The 18,001-nt window shown below is 39.8% G+C and overlaps 1 protein-coding gene across 2 annotated transcripts in view; it reads left to right on the forward strand.

Moving 5' to 3' along the window:
• MYRIP (myosin VIIA and Rab interacting protein) overlaps positions 1 to 18,001 on the forward strand; it is a 207,252-nt gene that overhangs the window by 80,590 nt on the left and 108,661 nt on the right. For both annotated transcript variants that reach the window (XM_030445027.1, XM_030445026.1), the window contains exon 2: positions 9,826 to 10,047. In XM_030445027.1, coding sequence (XP_030300887.1) covers positions 9,826 to 10,047 — 222 coding nt within the window. The remainder of the gene's footprint in view (positions 1 to 9,825; positions 10,048 to 18,001) is intronic.

The following is an 18,001-nucleotide window of genomic DNA, read 5'->3' on the forward strand; positions in this document are numbered from 1 at the left end:
CACCTTTTGGCCTTTCTGAGTGGATCAATTAAACCCAGGATTTAACCAGAAAGTCCTGTACCTGCAGCAGACATGCTTGTCTCCAGTAGCAGTGAAGTTTTTCACCTCAAAAGGCCCTACCTGGCTGCAAAAGAGTCTCTAAGACAGGAAGGCAGATGAGAAGGAAGACTGGTGAAAAAAGTCTGTAAAACTCCAGATTTACTTTCACAGGTTCCATGTGGCAGCATCAGAATAGGAGGGCAAAGGAGTCTGTACTCCCAGCACTGCTTCTCGGAAAAGATCATTTCAGCTTTCATGTGGAGATTTCTGATGTCCCCAGAGCTCCCCAAAATACCTGCTCTATAATTCAAGACCTGCTTCTCCTTTGCTGCTCCACTTGCCTGTAGAAGATTTCAAAGCCTATCAGTTAAATGTGGTGTACAGTCTGTGCTCCAGTGATATACAATGTGACAAAAGAAAATGGGGTTAAATGCAATGTCTCTTGACAGTTTACGGATTTATAAAGTGAGAAGAAGGAATTTAAAGTAATACCAGTATAATATTTATTCCATTTGTCTACACTCTGACATGTCAGTCACTTGGAACTGATGACAGACACTGACTGACAGTGATTGTGCCGGCAACAGAAAAGCAAACTTCCCTTAGAAGCCACTAGCATGGTGTCTACAGAGTAACACAAATCATTTATTTTGTGAAACAGCTTCACCTGAGCATGAAATTGTTACTTGATTAGGATACAGCTTCGTATGACAAGCAAGATACTGGGCTGAGGCAAGCAAACCACAGCTTATCTTGGTCCTGACTCAATCTTATTCTCTCTCTAGTAACTGCAGAATCTGCTATGTATTTCTTACACAAAGGTAAGCACTGAGAATGGTAGCATTTTTCTGGTTCTATCAGCAGTGTGATTCAGTTGTGATTAGCACAAAGGTTGGTCTCCACAGCATTTTATTATAAGGTATTCAATAATAAATATGAGAGTGTCAATGTAGCTTTTTTTCTATTATCCAGCATGTTTATAAATGTAGCAAAGCAAACAAAAAACATTTTCACTGTGATGGATTTCCTTGTTTTTAGAAAGAGCTTGTCCTTAGAATCTGTGATACTTTATGCTCATAACTGATTAAATTTTACAGTGCTGTCTCTGGTTGTAGAAGGATAACTATGTTTTTCAAGGCAGAGTGTATATCTGTCTTCTAATGTTAGTGTATTCAGGTCCAAGGCACATCAGCTGAGGCAGAAGGGTAATAAGGAAGTCGTTTAGTCTCCATACTGCTGTTGCAATGTCTTGTTTAAAAAAATACTGAAATAGGGTTTTATTCTAGTAACTAATTTCACATAAAACAAGTTATCCTGAGCTCCTAGGTATTTTGCTATTCTATGAGACCTCTGGTGGCACCGAAGCTGTGTGCCAGTCAGCTCACCTTTCAAATGTCCACTTCTGTTACCATGTCTTGGGTGGGATTCATGCTCTTGGGGCCACCTGGTACATGTAATAGACATAGTGTTCAGTCTGAATGCATAGTAGTCAATGAATCCTTAGCATTGATTGAAGGGCAATGGGTGTCATCACAGGCTTTTTGAGTTAAGTGATGAAAGTGCAAGACTTTGACAATGCTTGTAAAGAATTTATTTGGATCATCAGTGTTTGCTTCTGCTTCTAAAAGGACAGAAAAATTAAAATGCAAGATTTGATAGGGATATCTGGTAATTTTATAGAAATTTAATTTTATAGAAACAAAAAGCTGCAGAGAAAAAACCCATCAGAGATTCCAGTAGGATTGTAGATAAAAGAATGCAACTGTAGTTGGAGTAATTGGACTGTGAAATATTCATCTTCCTGATTTTTTATACAAGTGATTTACTCATAACTATTTATGAGTGTCTTAGTATTTGAACGCTAAGCTGTTCTCTCCCACTGTCTCACCAGAAGACTGTGTTTTGCTTTGGGGTTTTTTTGATGTTAATTTTTTTCCCCCCTCATCTCTGGTGCACTCCCTGCTGTCTAATGCTCCCTGAAAGTCAGCTACTGCTGCAGGATCAATATCCCTCTGCAGAGATTAAAGTGATGTGTTTTCCTCAAAGGGTTCCCAACTGCACACGTAGTGTTTGCATGTGTAGTAGCATGACTTTCTGACAGCACCAGCAACGTGTAGAATACTAATAGACATATTAAGTGCTAAATAAATCAACAAGCTAAATTGTGACTGTGTTGATGATAGGTGCCTATAAAAAAGCCATCATTTTAAAGTAATGAATCGAATTGGCATTTGTTGTAAAGGGACACGGTACTATCATGTGCTCTACTTTTTTAAAGAGAGGCAAGAGAAGTTTCACCAGGGACAATTTAGCAAAGACATAAGAGAAACAAAAGGAGGGGTGTGGTGATGGTGTAGCACTGCCTGAGACCAGGGAGTTGTTTGGGGTGCAGCTAAAGAGGCAGCTAAAAGAAAGGAGCATTGAGTGCTTAGAGACTGGATGATGATGGAGGCGTTTGCCTGCTAGGAGAATCTGGTTCTTGCCAAAAAGAAAGTCAGCCTATAGTTTTGTCACTGTTTGGACTGTGACACACAGTCACGGGAGAGGAATTTCAGTTGCAGTCAGACTGTGACTCCTTCTCATTGTGCTAGCAGCCAAGAAGTAAGACGGTCAGGCTCTGTACAGATTAAAGGAGCTTTACCCCCACCCCAGCATCTGGTGCACATCTGGCAGGTCTAAGGAGAGCAGAGATGAGAGCACTGTCTACACATTGGGCTCTGATTAAGAAAATTCCTTTGTCCTCCAGGACTGTAGCTTAGATGGTGTTGATGGAACTTGTATTTTCAGCTAACCTCTGTCTCCCAAGGAAACTCCCAGTCAAATAGACCAGGCTTGGACTGACTGTGGGAGTGAAAAAAAAAGAGATTCTCTGGAAGGTTAAGAACAAGCACATCAGAACTTGTTCACTTGGTTCCCAGACTATGTAAAAATCCAGATTTTATATTAAGTAAAATGTCTCAGTGGCTTGTACATATAGGTGAGTATGAAGGGCGCCTGTCCAGAAGAGTATCTGAAGGCATTCTCTTCTGTGAAAGGAAAAATTAACTTATGGCTCTTAAGAGTGGTCAAACCAAGAGTACAACCAGTGTTGAGGCAAATTGTTAGTCCTCATGGACCACTCTGAATGTAGTCTGAGAGCTGAGATAGTGCAATGAAATGCAGGGAGACAAGCAGTTCTGTAGCTGACCAGAAGACTGCTCCCCTAAGAAAAGCACTTTGCAATGTATGCTGCCTGCTCACTAGTCTTCAAAGGACAAAATGCTCCAATGCCAAGTGGATAAAAGGTAGTTGATTTTATGAAATAGATGTGATTTGAATCAAGAAGACTGGAAACAGAAGCCCTCATCTGTAGAACCAAAGGAGAAAGTTCCTGCCTGTAATTGGTAGCTTGTGGTCAAAGTGCTGTTCCTCTGTTCACAGGAGGGAGTGATGTGAAGGGAATGGGAATTTTTTGGGTAACTCCTAGGAACACTGTCCCTCCATTTCCCTCTTTCCCTGTGTAGGCAGCTGGAATGGATTTAACATCTGCTCTCTGTAGGGGAAGATAAAAGGTGGTTAAACAGTAGGAAAAATTGTATTTGCCCATCACCCCAATAAGCAAAGCTGCAAATGGGAACCTCATCAGCCAGACTTTGCCTTTAAATAGGTGCCAGTCTGAAACGGAGACTGGTGTGAGACAAGGGCAAGCTGGCTGCAGCCTGATAGTTGGATAGTTTAGAGAAGAACAAAGAGCTGGGTTTCTGGGAGCTTGGCAGACAGACTTGCTTATATAGCCCTGCAGCTTGGGCTGCTGCATTGTAGCTAGTGCACATTGCAGCCTTTTTAGAGGACTGTTTCTGCTGCTGCCAGTGGTAGTGGTCCCATTGCTTTCCCATAAATGCCTCTGTGTGAAGCTACTTTTTACAGGAGAGCCTTCTTAAAACTCAACTCTTGAACAAAACCCACAGGGCACAACCTCAACTCGTCTTCCCTCTTCCAGAGAAGTGTGCTAACCATGCTGTCAGTGGAACACCTAAATGTTTCCTAAGGCAAAACTAAATCAAGGTATCCTGGCCTCCTGGGTAAGTTGGCTGCTTGGTTATGCTTCCGTCTTGCTCTGTGCTGCAGTGAATATTTGTGAATAACTTGATGGTAATCTTACCGAAGTTGAATAATAATGCTTGAGAAGGCCATTCAACCTGATATCTGAACTGGTGGTAGTGAGGAATTCACCTTTGAATAGAGCAGAGACCTAAAATAATCTTCCATAATCCCAGGCAAATATTTCAACTGCTGATCTGTCAGAGCATTAAAAGAAGGTGTGATAGCCCAAATCACTAGATTAAATCAAGCCAAGTGTCAGGTTTCCACCAGGAGCTGTTCTTCCTGTTATATGGAAAACAAGTAGGTTTTCTTTTATTTTGCAGTACAGCTGGCCATGGCCTTCAGCCCTTCTCTTTTATGAGCTCTTCACCACTGCCCCCAGTGGAGGGGCTTGATCCATCCTAGCCTTATCCATGTATCAGTGACATTTTTTTAACCTCTTTCTTAAACATATCTTAGGCTTCCTTCCATCTTTTTATAAACCTCACAGTATTATCTTATTACAGCAAGTTGCCAAGATGTATATTACTGTTGACTTTGCAGTTTGAGGTTATAGCTCCACCTGCCCCCAGCACTTGAGTGTGTAATCACAATAATGCCTTTTGGGGGGAAGTTGTTTCACTTATTAAACTACAGAATAATTATAACCATTGAGTTTTGTCAATATCAAACTGTAGCTCAGAGAAAAAAAAATAAGCATCCTTATCACACTTCTCTAAAAGAGGGCTTGGTGGAAAAAAAAGAAGCAAAGAAGCAGAAAACTTTTCAACAGACTTGTATTTCTGTATTCAGGAGGTGCAGTTATGTACAGTAACCACTTTTTTTGAAGTTTATTGAGGGAGAAGGCATTTTTTTTGGCAAATTTTGAAGAATTATGGTTGAACCTTATAGAATGGCTAGGGTTAGAAGAGACCTTAAAGATCAGTTCGTTCCAACCCCCCCACATGGGAAGGGACAGGTTCCACTAGATGAAGTTGCTCAAGACCCTATCCAACCTTGAACACTTTCAGGGAGAGGAAAGCCACAACTTCCTTTGGCAATCTGTTCCAGCATCTCACCACCTTCACAGGAAAGAATTTCAGGTTTGAAATAATTTCCCCTTGTCCTCTCGCTGCACACCCATGTAAAAAGCCTTTCCCCAACTTTCTTGTAACCTGCCAGCCTGAACCTGAAATTTTGCAATCACAGGGAAGAAATGCCTCGATTGTGCTGAATCCCACTAGAATAAGCCTGCCTAGAGCTCTAACAGAGCATTCAGTATTGTAGACCTACACCAAATACACCCTATCATACTTGCTAATAAGTAGGAATTCAATTAGCTATATATTGTACAAGTTTTATCTAGCTAAGGCAATGAGGTCTTGTGGTTAAAAATACGAGGTTGAAGATCATTTGGTGTGACTATTAGTTGTAAATGTATTGCTTACAAGGATACAACAGTGCTGAGGATTATATGTCCACTAAATTAAAGATGCTGTGAAGATGTTTGTTATATATTTCTCTATACATTTAAGCAAGCAAGCTTATTATTCCCGTTTCAAGTTTTACTGTTGCTGCTTTTGTACAGCAGATAAACCAAAACATGTAAAAAGGTGGTGACTTTTGACAAATCACAGGCAGTGAGGAGCAAGGAAAACAAATCCTGTAGCTTCAGTTTTCCAGGTTTGTCCTACATTTACAATTCTGAAGCAGTGTTATTTGTATAAAAAAAGGGGGACTGCCGATTCATAGTCCAAAGGTGAATGATCAGACAAGGTATTTTAGAGATGCTGTTGCCCAGCTGCTGGAGCACTGTCATGCAATGAGATGTGCTGTGTTTCTACTCGACTCACCAGCCACATTCAAGCCATATCTTCCTTAACAATTTGCTGTGCAATACCTTTCTTCAGCATAGCATGATACCTTACCTACTGTATCATTTTTAAACCACTGTACAAACCAGCAAAGCAGAATACTGTATTTCTCATGAGTTCAGTTCTAAGACACTAAAAAAAAAATCATAGCAACGGAAGCCATTTAAATAATTTAAAAAAAAAAAAAAGCAGCAAAAAATATAGTTGGTGAAGAGGGGAAAGATGACTATTCACCTTCAGAATATAATAGCAAAACCTACATCCAAAGCATTGTGCTAGAAAGTATTCTTAACCTGACTTATTGTGAGATTACATGCCCAGAATCTATCTCCCGGATCAATGACTGAAATAGATTATATATTTATTATGCAGACTCTTGCAGATGAATTAATGCAAGCCTCTGGAAAAAGCTAAATATGCATCTGTGTATTTTGAAACTTATAGTTAGATAAAATGTTCGTTGACAGAAGTAGTCTTGGTGACAGATATTTTGGTATCTATTGAGTATTCTTTGTGTTTTTTCTTTGTATGGGCAATCAGTGAAATGCAGCCACTCAAAAACCAAAATGAAATCCAATCTTAGATTCATTCAAACAGCAGGAGTTCTCTTCTCCACAGATTGTTATTACTATGTTGCACATAACCGTAATAGCTGAGTATCCTCAGTTGTGAATTAAGTGATGTGAATAAATTCTGTCATTTGTGGTTCCCACTCTTCATTCCTTCGCCCAAAAGGGAATATTTTTTGTGCAGTCTTTTTTTGTTGCTTGTTTTATTTGGACACATATTATGTGCATACCTATAAATACATTATGTTCCTTGGGGAAGTAATGCTGCAGGGGAAGTAAATAAGCCTGAGTGCACAGACATTTTCCCCCTTTTCTCTTTCCCATTCCCCTCATCTGTGTTTTGGTGGGGAAATGGAGTTGCAATGGAGAAGAAGGGGTAATGTTTGCCACGGCTGTCTGGTTTGACCTGCCTCTTATGGAAAGTCAGCTCATGGGCAGGGGACTGTCACCCTTTTGGAAGCAAGTTTCACTGCATGAGAGGATCAGTGTAACCGGCTGCTGCCCATTCCATAGCCCATTGTTACAGCTGCTTGCACCAAGCTTTTTGAATGTCCTGAAGGTAAAAGCCTGAGACTTTCAAGCTTGAGATGCCTCAATCTTCAGCTTGTACCTCCTGGGTTCCAGCACTACAAGCTTTCTCAGCATATTGAGATGGGAGCTCACATTAATTAATCATCCTGTTTACCTTAGCGAGCTGAAGGTGCAAACCTCACATTCAGCTGAAGCCATGTATCTCAGTATTGCTGAGAATAAAAGAGACCCTTTTTTCCCCTTTGCCTATGTAATTTTCCTCAAACCAGGCAGACTCAGTTGCCCACTGGTGTTGTGCAGCACTGCACCTTCATGGAAAATCCATATTTTATTTCCAAGAAAAGTGTGTGAGGACTGGCCTTTTGGCTTCAGCTGACGAGTCCTGTTGACAGTCCCCTTTGCCATTTGACTCCCCATAGAAACTAGAATAGCCTTTGGCAGGCAGTGCACCAGGGCCTTAATTTGTTACAGTCATCAGAGGGATGAGTATTGCTTTCTTCTCTGTTCTGCCTGGTTTCCTGTGGAAATGAGGCTTTTTCTATCATGCTCTCTCTCAGCCTGTCCAACCCTATTGACTTTTTGAATCTGTTGGCCAATTTTAGTCCTATTTAACGGTGAGGCAGATGCTTTAATGATATTAAGGTTCTACCACTGTAATGATGTTGGCAGACAGACAGAGGAGAAGGATGTAATTAATGCCTGTACCAATGGAAAGGTTTCAGTGTGTGCTTAGTTTTTTTTTTTAGGTACCAGGCTTTATTAGCTCTGTTGTGAAACTGCCTGTTTTTATATTATGTGAGCATTATTGCTGCGCTTTAATAGGTGGCTTTGCTTCAGTGATTTATCTTCCTATCATGCACAAGAGCCCTAATGAGGGTTCAAAATGCCATTGAGCATGCCAATGTGTAGTGTGCAGGCTGATACTACCAAATATCAGTCTTACTAATTCTGGGAGATAATAGGGCTGTGTGAGGACAAGATAATTCTCTTCTTTTGCTGTTCTTCCTGACCTTGACTCCTTAGCTGTTCTTAGCTGACAAGGAGGCCAGTATCTGATGCTTGGAGTCTCCAGCCTGAAGCAAAGATTATAGCTGGATTGGGCTCGTGACACTTCTTCATGCCAGAAAACTTCATTGTATCAGATAGCCCTCACCTTCACCAGCTTCTCTCCTGGGAGCATGGTTTCCTGCCTGACCTCCTGTTCGGGAGTGTTGCTCTGCCTCACTCTGTTGCTGCAGAGTAGGATGTGTGATGTGGATGGAGGAGTGATGTGGGAAACAGCTCACTTCTATTCCCCTAGGAAGATGGTTGATGTGGTATCATGATAGGAGGGAGGAATGAGAATAAGGTAAACTAGTCTAACCATCCTGTTGGATCCATGGGATAGTTCTAGCAGTTTGGATGAGGAAGCCAGTTTGACTTGTGAAATTCAGTCATTTCCTCTCTTACATGATAATCTTTTACCTTTTTCACCTTTAGCACTCTGTAAAATGTGGAAAAACAGTTAAGTTTTGCACTCTGGACAAAAATCATATGGAAAGCTTATTTACTTGAAACTTCAAAGAGTGTTTCTTTAGTTTGACCATCTGGTTTAGCATAGCCAAACCTTTGTATAGGGGACAAACGACAGAAGCATATATGGGTTTGAAGTTTTAAATTTGTAAAAGGTGTGTATCTGGAATATCTTTAAGTATGATGTATGTGCAAGTTCAAAAATTCTATGCTTTAGATCACTGCCTTAATTGCCTTTTAGGCTTCAGGTTTAGAATTGAACTGTCAGACTTTCATAAAATAGGCTGGGTTTATTCTGAGTTATGAATCTCAGGCAGAAATTGCAAATAAGAAGATGTATGGCCTAGTAATGCGAGTCATTTTAGCATTCCAGGCTTGGCTTGTAATGATGCTTATAGATTATCTTGGTTGAGTTCCTGAGTAAGTATGCAATATATATCCTAGTTGCACATGCCAGAAGCTGTGTGATGAGTTTGCAGACTTGTCTACTTACACAGTTCTTTTTGGATGTTGTTTATTACTGGCATTGTGGAATTTATTGCTCAATTTGTAAAATATCAAAGGTGGGAGAATGCAAATTACTGAATACCAGGCGCGCAAATTTATTTTAATTTTTGTTTTTAATAAATAAACTCTTCTGTTGGAATACAGAAAACTTCAGGAGGACTTCACAGTTTCACTAACAGTTAGCTCAGTATTACTCCTAACAAGTAAAACACCCAGATCTCTGAAATTAAGTATGTGATTAACATTCATTGGCAAATTGGAGCTATCATGAATAATCTGACCCCAGAGGTCAGAACAAAGCAAATTTGGCACTTTTGTTTTCAAAATGTTTATGAGTAGAATTTTTTATTACTGTGCACCAAACCTTTTGACTTTCACAGACTGTTTTTTTTAATTTGTGAGGTTTTTTGAAAGCAGCCTGAATTGTCAAATGACACTAAAGCCTTGCACAGCTGGAGCACTGGAAGCAGTGGGTTGTCTCATGGGAGCTGAGAGTAAGGAAATGGGTTGTCCTGGCTCAGAGAATTTAAATGGGTCAGCTAGTGGTGACTTCCAGGAAACATAGGAGTTTTTGCTTCTGGTACTGGATTTAGAATATGCATTTCTGACATTCGTTTCACACCTGCAAAAGTTATTTGAAGAGAGAATCATGAATATGTGGGAAGAGGTGAAAGGCAAAGAGGAGATTTCCCATTGAAAGTTTGATTATATTTGTGTTCTTTTTGTTCCAGTGAAATGAAGCAGAAGCTGGATGAAGAGGGCAACAAGTGCAGCATCCTTTCTAAACAAGAGAAGTTCAATGAGCACTGCTGCATTCGCTGCTGTTCCCCCTTCACATTTCTTATCAACAGCAAGCGACAGTGCCAGGACTGCAAGTACAACATCTGCAAGAGCTGCTGTTCTTACCACAAGAAGGAAAAGGCTTGGATTTGCAGTGTCTGCCAGCAAGCAAGGTAAGGGCCTATTGTTCAGTGACCTGTGTAAAGCAGCTGTGGCCTGACCTGAGCTTTTCCTGGTATTTGTCAGTAGCTAACACTGGCAGGACAGGACACAAAGTACCTGCTTATGTAGGGGTTGATTTGTTCCTGAGTTGTGACATGTCTGGTTTTTGCAGAGGTTAATTTGTTCCAAGAGTGTTTGGTTACCTGTCACATTCTCCAAGCTTGCTTAGCTGGACTGATGAATCAGCAAGCAGCAATTGGATATCACTTGTGCAGGGCGGGGAGCTCCTGAAACACTTGGGTTACTAATGGAACCTGAGCGCAGATGGTGGTAAGGCACTTAATCATTTTGCAGCAAATCCCACTGATGGGTGAGGAGTGGAAGGAAGAATATTAGTGAATAGATCATCCAGCTGCCACTGTCTTTTGGAGTGTTTTTCTAAATGCCAGCTTATTGGTGGGGATGCTTTGGGCTTACTTTGGCAAATAACCAGATAAAATAGCAGCGCAACCCGTTACGATTCTTAACATCTGTTAAGAAAACTCTGCCAAGCTTCTATTTGCAGAGGGTATTAGGGATTTATGAACTCAACCTTTTGAGACTAATGGAGCCATGATATTTAAAGATAGCACCAGTAAAAAAAAAATAAAAAAAAACCAAGCACATAATAGGAACCAAGGGGCCCTCAGACAGTTACTGTGATAGTCCTTCTCTGCATTGCAAGCCAGGTTCCAAAAGCAGCCATTGCTGTGGTGGTGTAGCACTGACCAAGGCCTTTTTAATCAGACAAAAAGGGGTGAATGAAATAGCTCAGTTTGTCATAGTTTAAATTTGAACATTGGTTATTAAAGCAGCTGCTAAAATGTGACAAAAATGGTTGCCTTTCCCTTTGGTGGAGAACACAAACTGATCACAAGAACTGAGTCCTTTTCTGATGCTATATATTTCTGTGCTCACAGACTCTCTGCCCCCACTTGTTTCCCACCAAGATTCACTTGAAGTTTAAGCTTTCACATACTCTCTGTGAATGAAGTGTGTGCCCTTTGACACAGGGCCTTAAAATCATAGGGATCCCAGGTAGATGATGCTATGTCTCCAAATGCCAGCCCTTGAACCAGAAGGCAGATGTATTCTCCAGGGCACCTGCTCCTGCTCCTTATGTTACCTTAGAAAACCTACACACTTTCCCCCAGTGAGGAGGCAGAAAAATGACAGCAGTATCTTTTCCAGCAACACAGGGTGCTGTGGAGTCAGTGCTTGTTCCTACTTAGTTATTCAACCATTTCATGTTATGCTTCGTTCTTCTTCTTGTCCTGAGTTCACCCTCATGGGCAGCGGAACAGGCAGACAGGTTTGTGGATGCTGATGAACTGCACTGAAAATAATTTTTGCTGATTCTGACAAAAAAAAAAGCCTCAGAAGAATTTAATTTCAGAAGAAAAATCTCTAGCTATGTAATAAAGATGTTATTTCTGGCCCTTGAAGTCAATGCTTTTCCCATGATCCTGTGCACCCTTTAGTCACCCACCTGTAACTCAGCGATAAACATTTTCTTTATTTATGAGACCAGAGACACTGCTTGAGGTATTTTTCAGTGCATAAATTAACTAACACTGCTGCTAATCATTTTATTATCTCTTTTATTAATTGGACTGTGGGATTTACAGATCTCTGTAGGGAAAGCAGAGGCTGTCATTCTTCAGGCTCTTCTAAGATGTTTTGGTTTGGTAGGGGCTATTTTCTTGTTTTGAGGGGTGGGGTGTTTTTTTATTTTTTTTACCTCTCTGTCAGTATTTCTTCTGGGGAAAAACACCACAGCCTCATGTGAGTTCCTGTCCCTCTTCAGATGGAGCCTGACCTGTACTCTTCTGTCCTTCCCCAGCTCTTCTTCTGTCTTTTCTTTTTATTTTTCTTCCCTTAATAAGAGAGTAAAAGTAATGGAGTTGGTTTTCTGTTTAGCTGTTGCTTGTCTGTACATCTTACTGCACAGCAGTGAGCTGGAAGCATCTTCAGAGGACTCCATTTTCAGGTTTTTCTCCTTTTTTTCTTCATCTCCCTATACATTTTTGCATTATTCTACAAGAGGTAATGTTGTAATACTCTGGTGAGCAGAAAGAGTTTAGTTGTTTGTACCTTTAGTTTAGAGAAATGTACAAACAGATGCATTTCAGACTTCCTGAAATGATGTTTGTGCTCTTCAACTCTGCTCTAGAGCCATGATCAAATAATCCTGAGTTTTATTTCTAGTATTAAGAATGTGTCAATCAATTCTCTGATGTCAGAAGCAGCTTCTTGCTGTACAAAAGGCTATAATGCATTGTCAGCATAATTCTTTATAAAGATGGCTCACTGTATACATTAGAGCATGAGACTAACTCCTATATGATGTGGGCAGCAGAAGCAATGACTTGGGGATGGCTGAAATGTTTTTTGAAAGCTGATAAACATTGCTTGAGTTGGATAAGGAATTTAAAACTCCTCTGGGAGATGTACCTTTTTCTTGAGGGTATTTTTTTCCCGTTATCTTCCTCCAAAAGAGTGGCATTGACTTTGGCAGACTGTAAATCATCTCCTGGTCAATTCCTGTCATACTGAGTTATCATCTCAAGGCATGACCCTAGTGGAGATACCTGTTCTTTGGTAGTTGGTTTTCATCTTCCAAGGCAGACAGGTACATTAACATTTGGTAGTGATCAGATACACAGGCCAGCATTTGAAACATAAAACAGGAGTAGAAAATTGGCCCAAAATTTAGCCTTTTTGTCTTCGAAACCCTGTAAACTCATCAATAAGACAGTGAAAATTTTGATGTTTGTCCTCATTGTATAGATCTTGTGAGGAACAGAAGAACCTTCCTTCAGTCTCCCAATTTTCCAGTTTTAGCACATATTCTCCTGGTGCACTTTGGTTTAGATTTATCTCTTTATACTAACATTCAAAGGATATTTTCCTCTTATATGTGTGTCATCTTAATTTCTAACTCTGTTATGATAAAACTGTATGTTATTAATTTCAAGTTTTCATTTTGTGTACAGTACATTTCTGTTTCTTACAAAGCTTTGTATGACATCTTTGTGTTAGATGCCCATAACCTAATGTGTTTGGGCACCTTGCTGAAGTCTGTAGCTCCTTAAGTCCTTTAACTGAGTACATTCTAGTTTTCTTGCATTCTAGAGTAAAAATGTTGGTGTAAGATGTGGAGTTCTTTGCTCATTTATTAGAAATAGGGCAAGCTTTCCATTTGTTTTGAGACCACTTTTCCAGTCCCCAAGGTGCCAAATCCCAGCTACCCCCTTCTAGTAATTCTCTGCTCTGGAAAACAAAACAAAACAAAATATACATTCCATTAAAATGAATATTTTTTCAGGTTTTCTAAAACAATAACATTTTACCTTCTGGATTGCAGGAGGGTTATGTACAGACCCGTTCAAAATAAGACACACAAACATCTGGCTGTCCACCTCAGCTTTTCATGAGTCTCCTGCATGGATCCCCCCCCCCCCATTTTGATTTCTGTGTCCTGGTCTCTGTCTCTGTTGTGAGTGGAAGCATGGACACCTAATCCTTTCATGCCTTCACATCCATCTGCTGTGTCATTCTCTCAGTTGTTCTCAAAGCCTGCTGTCAGATGATAATTCACCTGGTGGCCTCTTGATTATCACCCTTGAGCCAAGCTGTGAGCAGGGGGCATCACCTGGTCTGTAGGAAGTCATTATTCTTCTTCATAGGAGCTGCTTTGTTGATGGTGGTCCTTTGCCAGGCACTGCTCCTTTTCTTCTGAATTAGCTAATGAAAACACAGCCTCCTGCATACACTCATACTTTGTGCAGTCCAAATTCAAACATGTTTCAGTCAGCTCAAAATGGGTCTCAAAAAGTTTCATGCTATTCGTTTGCAGCACAGAGTTATTTGAATAACTGAGAGAACTGCTTGTTTTGGTTTGTTTTTTTTTTTTCTTTCTCCTTCCTTCACACTCCCAGTTTGACAACTGCTGTGGAAATCAGAAAGCAAGAGAATTTAATTTCTCTTAAGAGATACTCAACACAGAGTTAATTTTGGATGTTTTTTACATTTTCTTTGAGTTTCTTGTGATGCCCAGTTGAAAGGTTGGGTTCTATCTAACCTCTAACAATTTGAATCAGGAGCAAGTATAATTGTTTTAATGGAACATGAAAATTAATCAAATGAGATTAATTATATATGCATTTTATTTTTAATGTACATTACAGTAAGACTTGAGGACAATTTATTAACGTCTAGTCTATCTGCACTGCCCAGTACATTTGTCTCTGAGGAGCATGTATGTATTTGGGTTAACCCTACTCTAAAAATGGAGCAAGGCTTCTGATAACATGAAAGTTACAACAGAAAATAGAAATCTGGATTCAGTGGGCAGACGGGACACCATTCAAATAGAGTGGAGCTTTGTTAGCCCTAGGAACAGTCGTAAATGGAATCTTGGTTTCAGATGGTGGTTTTGTCTGGGGGACCAATTCACTGCTTTAATGTCATTAGAGTGCAGTGTATTTTTGTGGAAACATGGTAAAGTTGATGGTAGATATGATTTTAGCCAGCCAAAGGATACATCTTATCTGCTTACCTGATGCAAGAATTAGTGTAAAGTGCTTCACAGTCTCTACGGGGAAAAAGAAAACAACAGAAAACCCACTGAAATTAGGCAAAACCTTGGGGTGGTACTTGAGAAAAAGAAGTACTCCTAGTTAATAACTGAACCCTGTAATTGTTCATTGATGCATCCAGCTATAACAAAAGAGTTGGTTTTATGACTTAGTTGTGGAAAACTAATGAAGATATGCTGCTTGGGAATCGTTTGATTTCAAGCAGGCAAAACCATCTGGCAAAGGAAAGCTGAAATATCTTTATGTAGTCTGCCTCATCTTGCAGCTTGTACTTTTGCGAGAGTTGTGTATTTCTGCCATCTAAGGTCCTTGAATCGATATTAGAACTTCTATAGAACTTGGAAGCTGTGACTTTGTCATGTAAATGCCAGGAAGATGTGTTTTTCTTTTTCAGATAGAATTTGATAGGAGCATTCACTCACTGTGGGGCATAGAAAAAAGAGAAAATTTTAGCTCTGCCATGTGCATGTTGTCTTCACTAGACACATACATGTCTTGTTCTGCTTTTACAAAAGTCTTCTGAAAGATCCAATTCATATTGTACTTAAGGGATTTACTAATTCAAAATAAATAGCAGTGAAAAATATTTTCACAAGCTGTACAAAAAAATGGATGCAATTCCTTCCAAAAATTCCTGCTGCTCTGTTTGTTTTCTTCCTCCTGGCTTCTCACACCACTCTCTCTCTCTCTCTTTGGTATCCTGTCTCTTGATCTCCTTCTCCTTACCATGCTTTGGCATCCCAGTGGATCACAGACACCATATCTTTTCGCTTGGTTTATTCTGTTGTCCCCTAGCTGAAGGGGGAGAGAAAATTGCAAACTGGTTGCTTTGGCAGGTTCATCTCTGCAGGGTTTTCTGCTATCCTGATCTGTCTTAATTATTTCTGAAGTATGCACTGTGAAGAATTTCAATTCTGCTAGACAGAATGAAGCTATACTTGCATAATACACAGCAGACTGCAATGCTGCACTCAGTTTTTAAGAAAAGTATCTAAAAATGGAACTGCAAGGGAGAGTAGGAAAGACGTCTATTTAAAAAAATCTAAATACCAGTGCTAATTAAGTATCTTTTTTAGCATTAAGAAGCCTCCAAAGTGAGTGTGCAGCTGAATGCCTGGAGGACTAATCTGTCTTTTAGGAGCTCTGGATTCCAGTTCGAGCTGTTCACCTGATTGGCAAGTGACCTTGGGAAGTTTCCATGTTTCAGGCTTCCCTATGTGCAGAATGGATTTAATGATGCTGAGCTCATGGAGTTCAGTGGCTGGAAAGTTAAAAGCTGTGGCTGGCAAGTGCTAAGTATTATTAATGTACTGTTATTAGAGAAGATTTGCTGCAGTCAGCATGGTTAAAACCTTTGCTTTGCGTGTTGCAGTAGCACAGGAAAGAGCTTGGATTCTTGTAGGGAATGAATGAGGATAGGATATTGCAACTTTATTTTAGGTACTGACATGTAAACGCTTGCCTGTGTTTTGCTCCATGGACTTCCAGCAAGTTGTAGTAAGAGAAATTATAATTTTCTCTAGAATAAGTAAATGCTGTGTAAATCCTGTGCAAAAATGTTGTGACTGCTGAACTGGGAGGAGAAGAATATGTATCTATGTAACACAGTTTTTCCACACAGTAAGCAGCATGCAAATTACAGATTAGACTTATTTAGACTTTCATTTTTGCAAAATCTGAGGGACTTTCAGGGAAAAATGACAAATTAAGAGCTAATAAAACATACACAGGATTAAGTGTCTGCACTTAAACAGCAAATGAGAACATAACCCCTTACAGTAGCTGAGCACATTTGTTGGTGGCAATCAGGGAAGATATGAGGTTTGTGGTGGTTGAACAAGAGAACAGGAGATGGTAATATCTAATTAGAAGGCTCAAATTTACAAATATGTGAAGTAGTAAAGGATTGCAAGGCAGGATTTTCCTCCAAGGATGAGGAAAAAAAAAAATAAATTGTCATATCAAAAGTCAGCCTGACATTCTGGCTCCTCAGTGGTTGACTCAATATTGCTTGTACCTTTCTTCATTTGTAAAATGATACATTCCAAGCCTTGGAATGCACTGGGACATCCCTCAGCTCCAGTGAGCATCAGCCTTTCTTTGTCTTCATCAGGACCACTGTATGTTTACTTGCCCAGCATTGACTGATTTCTGATTAATGTTTTTCCCCTCCAGGTTTGGCTTCTAAAATCCTCTTAGCATAATCTTGTTTGGGAAATGTTTTTCAAAATATGTAAATCTGAAAAAGCTGTTCAACTTTTCTTATAAATAAAATTTATATCTATAAAATTGTTACTTGTTAAATTCCTGTGGATAAAAAAGTGAAATTTTAAAACTAAATTTACTGATTTTTATTTTTAGCAGAAATAAACTTGTGTAAGTAGAGTTTTTCAACTTCTTATATAGATCAGATGTTTGATTTTTGGGTCAAGTCAGTTTCATTGTGTATCATCACATTAGAATTTCTTTTTTTTTTTGGTTTCTATTAAATGCCAACTATGTTGAATTATTTTTCCAGTGGGAAATGACATTTCACATGTGAAGTGTTATGTGCCTGATTACTTTTTTCTCCATCATAAAATGTATGTAATGAAGCAAAAAGTCATACTGTGGCCAGCACTCCTATGGTAGCATTTAAACAGAGCAGAGTGCACTTTCACATAGACATACCATTGGATATATTTTAATTACTGATTGTGAAAGATTGTTAATTGGCTTGATATGTGTTTATTTCTGCACTTGCTGAGTCTTCAGGTTTTCTCCTGCTGGGTCTCTGCAACCATTAAGCTGTGACAAAGTACAGAAATATCACTTTGCTCCAGCTGATGCTGGTGTTACCACCTCTACAGTGAAGTCATCCTGGGCTCTGCTGGTCCCAAAGGGTCATGCTGTGTGCATCATCTTTGCTTTTTCTCCTTGGGAAGTCTGACCTTGAAGGTGATGGGATCATGATGTTTGGTGGGGCCTGCTATGACTTTCAGCACCTGGGCAGGCACCTGGAGGGGGTGTCTGTTCAGTGAAAGAAAAGTCTTGTCCTACGTAAGAACCACATAGGTTTAACTCCCATATATTCTTTGCCAGCAGAGAAGGCTATTTATACCTGTACCGTGTGCCCCTCTGCCTCTATCATTATAAGCTGTACAAAAAGACTATTTCTACATTCCACAAATAATTCAGATTTTTTTGGCAAATCATATTATTTTTATCTCACTTCCTATGGATTAAAGACCCTCTGTGCTTCCTCGGTGCTTCTTTACCTCCAAAAGATTTATCCTGTTAACCATGAACAGCTGCCCAATTATGTGTGGGTACCCTCAGAAGCATT

Source organism: Calypte anna, chromosome 2 (assembly GCF_003957555.1).
Source record: "Calypte anna isolate BGI_N300 chromosome 2, bCalAnn1_v1.p, whole genome shotgun sequence".
NCBI classification, from domain to species: domain Eukaryota; kingdom Metazoa; phylum Chordata; class Aves; order Apodiformes; family Trochilidae; genus Calypte; species Calypte anna.